Source organism: Gopherus flavomarginatus (genome assembly GCF_025201925.1).
Source record: "Gopherus flavomarginatus isolate rGopFla2 chromosome 11 unlocalized genomic scaffold, rGopFla2.mat.asm SUPER_11_unloc_1, whole genome shotgun sequence".
Classification (NCBI taxonomy): domain Eukaryota; kingdom Metazoa; phylum Chordata; order Testudines; family Testudinidae; genus Gopherus; species Gopherus flavomarginatus.
In genome coordinates this window covers 1,102,847-1,109,526 of record NW_026114602.1, presented here as the reverse complement: position 1 = coordinate 1,109,526, position 6,680 = coordinate 1,102,847, and the positions used below count along the sequence as shown (strand labels likewise).

Genomic DNA, 6,680 nt, shown 5'->3' with positions numbered 1-6,680 from the left:
AAAATCTGAAGAGAATCCACATATTCCATAGAATCGCTATGGTATAAATGTCATGCTCTAATAAAAATATAACATTGGGGATCTATTATCGACCACCTGACCAGGACAGTAATAGTGATGATGAAATGCTAAGGAAATTAGAGAGGCTATCTAAATTAAGAACCCAATAATAGTGGGGGATTTCAATTATCCTCATATTGACTGGGAACATTTCACTTCAGGATGAATGCACAGATACAATTTCTCGATACTTTAAATGACTGCTTCATGGAGCAACTGGTAACGGAACCCACAGGGGAGAGGCAACTCTAGATTTAATCCTGAGTGGAGCACAGGAGCTGGTCCAAGAGGTAACTATAGCAGAACTGTTTGGAAATAGTGACCATAATACAACAGCATTCAATATCCCTGTGGGGGGAAGAACACCTCAACAGCCCAACACTGTGGCATTTAATTTCAAAGAGGGAACTATACAAAAATGAAGAGGTTAGTTAAACAAAAGTTGAAAGGTACAGTGACTAAAGTGAAATCCCTGCAAGTTGCATGGGCCCTTTTTAAGACACCATAATAGAGGCCCACTTCAATGTATACCCCAATAAAGAAACACAGTAAAAGGACTAAAAAGAGCCACCATGGCTTAACAACCATGTAAAAGAAGCAGTGAGAGATAAAAAGACTTCCTTTAAAAAGTGGAAGTCAAATCCTAGTGAGGCAAATAGAAAGGAGCACAAACACTGCTAGCTTAAGTGCAAGAGTGTAATAAGAAAGCCAAAGAGGAGTTTGAAGAACGGCTAGCCAAAAACTCCAAGGTAATAACAAAATGTTTTTTAAGTCCATCAGAAGCAGGAAGCTAGTTAAACAACCAGTGGGGCCCCTTGATGATCAAAATACAAAAGGAGCACTTAAAGATGATAAAGTCATTGCGGAAAAACTAAATGGATTCTTTGCTTCAGTCTTCACGGCTGAGGATGTTAGAGAGATTCCCAAACCTGAGCCAGCTTTTGTAGGTGACAAATTTGAGGAACTGTCACAGATTGAAGTGTCACTAGAGGAGGTTTTGGAATTAATTGATAAACTCAACATTAACAAGATGGCATTCACCCAAGAGTTCTGAAAGAACTCAAATGTGAAGTTGAGGAACTAATAACTAAGGTTTGTAACCTGTCCTTTAAATCGGCTTCGGTATCCGATGACTGGAAGTTAGCTAATGTAATGCCAATATTTAAAAAGGGCTCTAGAGGTGATCCCAGCAATTACAGACCGGTAAGTCTAACGTCGGTACCAGGCAAATTAGTCGAAATAATAGTTAAGGATAAAATTGTCAGATACATAGAAAAACATAAACTATTGAGCAATAGTCAACATGGTTTCTGTAAAGGGAAATTGTGTCTTACTAATCTATTAGAGTTCTTTGAAGGAGTCAACAAACATGTGGACAAGGGGGATCCAGCGGATATAGTGTACTTAGATTTCCAGAAAGCCTTTGACAAGGTCCCTCACCAAAGGCTCTCACATAAATTAAGCTGTCATGGGATAAAAGGGAAGGTCCCTTTCATGGATTGAGAACTGGTTAAAAGACATGGAACAAAGGGTAGGAATAATGGTAAATTCTCAGAATGGAGAGGGGTAACTAGTGGTGTTCCCCAGCGGTCAGTCCTAGGACCAATCCTATTCAATTTATTCATAAATGATCTGGAGAAAGGGGTAAACAGTGATGGTGGCAAAGTTTTGCAGATGATACTAAACTACTCAAGATAGTTAAGACCAAACCAGATTGTGAAGAACTTCAAAAAGATCTCACAAACCTAAGTGATTGGGCAACAAAATGGCAAATGAAATTTAATGTGGATAAATGTAAAGTAATGCACATTGGAAAAATAACCCCAACTATACATACAGTATGATGAGGGCTAATTTAGCTACAAGGAGTCAGGAAAAAGATCTTGTCGTCATCATGGATAGTTCTCTGAAGATGTCCACGCAGTGCGCAGAGGCGGTCAAAAAAGTGAACAGGATATTAGGAATCATTAAAAAAGGGATAGAGAATAAGACAGAGAATATCTTATTGCCCTTATATAAATCCATGGTATGCCCACATCTCAAATACTGTGTACAAATGTGGTCTCCTCACCTCAAAAAAGATAATCTAGCACTAGAAAAGGTTCAGAAAAGGGCAACTAAAATGATTAGGGGGTTGGAGAGGATCCCATGTGAGGAAAGATTGAAGAAGCTAGGCCTCTTCAGCTTGGAAAAGAGGAGACTAAGGGGGGATATGATAGAGGTATATAAAATCATGAATGATGTAGAGAAAGTGGATAAGGAAAAGTTATTCACTTATTCCCATAATATAAGTACTAGGGGTCACCAAATGAAATTAATAGGTAGCAGGTTTAAAGCACATAAAAGGCAGTTCTTCTTCACACAGCGCACAGTCAACTTTTGGAACTCCTTACCTGAGGAGGCTGTGAAGCCTGGGACTATAACAATGTTTTAAAGGGAACTGGATAAATTCATAGTGGCTAAGTCCATAAGTGGCTATTAGCCAGGAAGGATAAAGAATGGTGTCCCTAGCCTCTGTTCATCAGAGGATGGAGATGGATGGCATGAGAGAGATCACTTGATCATTGCTTGTTAGCGTCACTCCCTCTGGGGCACCTGGCGTTGGCCACTGTTGGTAGACAGATACTGGCCTAGATGGACCTTTGGTCTGACCTGGTACTGCCGTTTCTTATGTTCTTATGTTCTTAGTGTAAAGAATTTAGGAGTAGAAATCCTGTCAACCTTCAATGCGACTTGTGCAAAAATTCCAACTCTGTCCTGAGTACAGAGCAATGTTATCTTCCAAGGTTAGTGATGAAAAGAATGGGCCAAATCCTGAAACTTTCTCAGGGGTGAGTTGAATTGAGTTGATGGGCAAGACCATTAAGACATGAAAGATACCATATGATGAACATGCATCCTCATGGGCCTTATAAGAATGATAAATTGAGATCTTATCTTCATTGTGGAAAGATGCACAAGGCAGGACGGTGTTGAGTAGCACCCCTTTCCCTTCTCTTATCTTAGCTGTATTAATAGATTGTGGGGCCTGCACTACTGCACATCCAAATGTGTGTTCAGCATTTTTAAATGCCTTGTGATCTCTCATGTCTTGACAGATGGACGTCATGTCTGGGACAGAAATAAGAAATCAAACCAGTGTGCAGGAGTTTATCTCACTGGGCTTTCTCGGCACTTGGTATTTCCGGATGGCCCTTGCTGTGCTGTTTTCTGTGATGTACATCCTAACGATCCTAGGGAATGTGTCCATCATAGCCCTAGTGAGGACCCACTCATGGCTCCACACTCCCATGTACTTCTTCCTCTGCAATCTCTCTTTCCTAGAGATCTGGTACACCACAACATGTGTCCTCAAGGCCATTGGCGTCATGCTGGTCACAAGCCAAACCATCTCTTTCACTGTCTGCCTCCTGCAATTGTTTTTTCTCCTCTCCATGGGCTCCACAGAATGTTTCCTCCTGGCCTTCATGGCCTATGACCGCTATCTGGCCATATGCCACCCATTGCGCTACAGCTCCCTCATGAACAGGACTTTCTCTGCTCAGCTGGCCCTCGCCTCTTGGCTGTGTGTGTTCCTGGCTATCTCTGTGCTCATGTCTCTAATATCCAGGTTGCCTTTCTGTTGCCCAAGTGTCATCAATCATTTTATTTGTGACATAGATTCCTGGATAGCACTTTCCTGTGCTGATATGCGCCTTGTTGAGCTGGCAATATTCATCGACTCATTCATTGTTGTCATGGTCTCATGCGTAATAACCCTGGTCTCCTACATTTTCATTATCTCCACCATCTTGAGAATCCCTGCAGCCCAAGGCTGGCAAAAGGCCTCTTCCACTTGCTCAGCCCATCTTACTGTCGTGACTATCTGGTACGGCTCTGCCATTTTTCTTTTTCTCATGCCGTCTGCACAGAACTCACTGGATTTGAACAAAATTGTCAACATCTTAAACACTATCCTAACTCCTCTATTAAACCATTTCATTTACACTCTGAGAAACAAAGAGGTGAAGGAAGCCTTGGGAAAGACAGTCAGTGGAATATTAAGTGGTTTTAGAAAAGTTGAAATTTCATCAAAATGACCAAAACTTTAATTGTAATGTCCTGAAGGTAATTGATATTGATATAAGAAGCAAAAGGATTAAGTCATGGATTTTTCAAAGGACAGCCAACTCCTTTTCTTTTGCAATTGCAGTCAGACCTGCAGCTTACTCCAAATCCTAATGTAACATTTCCTTAGTGCATGTTGTTGTGTCTTTGTTTTACAGTTTTCCTCATTTACTGTAACAACCTTGATAAATTAGCTCCAGTGGGTGGAGGAAACTCTTTTGTGTTGAAGATTCCAAGATGTTAGGTTTGAATGTCACTCAGAAGAATCTATATGGATGAATCCATTGTTAATTACATGAGAGCCAAGGGAGGGAGGTTTCCAACTTCCATTGGATGATGTAAGCCTTGCTGAGGCCCTAGGCAGGCTAACATTCGTATGTGTGTGTGGCGGGGAGGTGGGGGAGGGAGGGACACTAGAGCAACCCACCACAGTAGCATTTAATTTCAGAAAGGGAAACTACACAAAAATGAGGAAGTTAATTAAACAGAAATTAAAAAGCACAGTCACAAAAGTGAAAGGCCAACAAGCTCTATGGAGACTTTTTAAAAACACCATAATAGAGGTTCAAATTAAATGTGTAACCCAAATTAAAAAAAACATAGTAAGAGGACCACAAAAGTATAACCATGGCTAAACAACAAAGTCAAAAAAGTGGCTAGAGGCAAAAAGAAATAGGAAAATAAGAAATTAAATCCTATTGAGAAAAAAAAAAAGAGGATCAACTCTGGCAAGTCATTTGTAAAAGTATAATTTGGGAGGCCAAAAAAGAATTTGAAGAGCATCTAGCTAAAGTCTCAAAGACTAACACCAAATGTTTTTTAAGTACATCAGACAGGAATCCTGTCAAATAGTTGGTGGGGTCACTGCGCAATTGAGATGCTAAAGGAGCACTCAAGTAATGTCAGGCCATTGCAGAGAAGCTAAATGAATTTTTTGCATCAATCTTCACTGCAGAGGATGTAAGGGAGGTTTCCACACCTGAACCATTCTTTTTAGGTGATAAATCTGAGCAACTTTCCCTGATTATAGTGTCAATACAGATGTTGGAACACATTGCTAAATTGAGCAGTCATAAGTTTCCAGGTTCAGATGGGATTCAACCTAGAGTTTTGAAGGATCCCAAATAGAACATTGCCCAACTACTAAGTGTGGTATGTAACCTATCATTTAATAAGGTTCTGCACCATATAACTGGAACATAGCTAATGTGACACCAATTTTTAAGGATCCAGAGAAAATTCTGGCAAGTACAGAGTGGTAAGCCTAATTTCAGTACCAGGGAATTTGGTTGAAACTGTAGTAAAAAATAGAATTATCAGACAGGTGGATGAACAGGATTTGTTTGGGAAGAGCCAACACAGCTCATGCCTCACCAATCTATTAGACCTGCTTGAGGGGGTTAACGAACATGTGGATAAGGGTGATCTAGTGGACACAGTGTACTTGGACTTTCAGAAAGCTTTTGAAAAGGTCCTTCACAAAATCTCTTAAGCAAACTAAATGGTCATGGAATAAGAGGGAAGGTTCTCTTATGGATCGGTAACTGGTTAAAAGACAGGAAACGAAGAGTAGGAATAAATGTTCATTTTTCAGAATGGAGAGATGTTAATAGCAGGGTCACCCATGGATCTGTATTGGGACATGTGCCATTCAACATATTCATAAATAAACTGGAAAATGGCATAAAAAGTGATGTAGAAAAATTTGCAGATGATACAAAGTTTCTCAAGATAGTTAAGTCCAAAGCTGACTGCAAAGAGTTACAAAAGGAATCTCGCAAAACTGGGGGACGGAGCAACAAAATGGCAGATGAAATTCAATGTTGAAAAATGCAAAGTAAAGCACATTGGAAAACATAATCCCAACTATACATACAAACTGGTTAGATCTAAATTAGCTGCTTCCACTCAAGAAAGAGATCTTAGAATGATTGTGGATAGTTCTCTGAAAACATCCACTCAATGTGCAGAGGCTGTCAAAAAAGAATGTTAAGAATCATTAGGAAAGGGACAGATAATAAGACAGAAAATGTTATAATGCCACTATCTGAATCTGTGGTGCTGCGACACATTGAATACTGTATGTAGTTTCAATTGCCCCATATCAAAAAAGATATATTAGAATTGGAAATGGTAGAGAAAAAGGAAACAAAAATTATTAAGGCATGGAACAACTTCTATATGAGAAAAGGTTTAAAAGACTGGAACTTTTCAACTTGGAAGAGAAAATCTAAAGGGAGTGCCCACTGATCGATTTCAACGGTGGGTTACTGGTCTATAAAATCCTGACTGGTGTGAAGAAAGTGAATAAGAAAATGTTATGTACTCCTGCGCATAACACAAGAACTAGGGATTACCCAATGAAATTAATAAGCAGCAGGTTTAAAACAAACAAAAGGAAGTACTTCTTCACACAATCTACAGTCAACCTGTGGAACTCCTTGCCTGGGGATGTTGTAAAGTCCAAAATTATAACTGGGTTAAAAAAAATAGATATTTTCATGGAGGATAGG

The 6,680-nt window shown here is 39.7% G+C and overlaps 1 protein-coding gene across 1 annotated transcript; it reads left to right on the top strand.

Annotated features, from left to right (window-relative positions):
* The first annotated feature begins 2,182 nt into the window (after positions 1–2,182).
* Positions 2,183–4,139, top strand: LOC127040888 (olfactory receptor 6F1-like). Its single transcript, XM_050935441.1, has 2 exons — positions 2,183–2,193; positions 3,188–4,139. The coding sequence occupies exons 1-2, from the start codon at positions 2,183–2,185 to the stop codon at positions 4,137–4,139; spliced, it is 963 nt and encodes a 320-aa protein (XP_050791398.1).
* Positions 4,140–6,680: the final 2,541 nt, after the last annotated feature.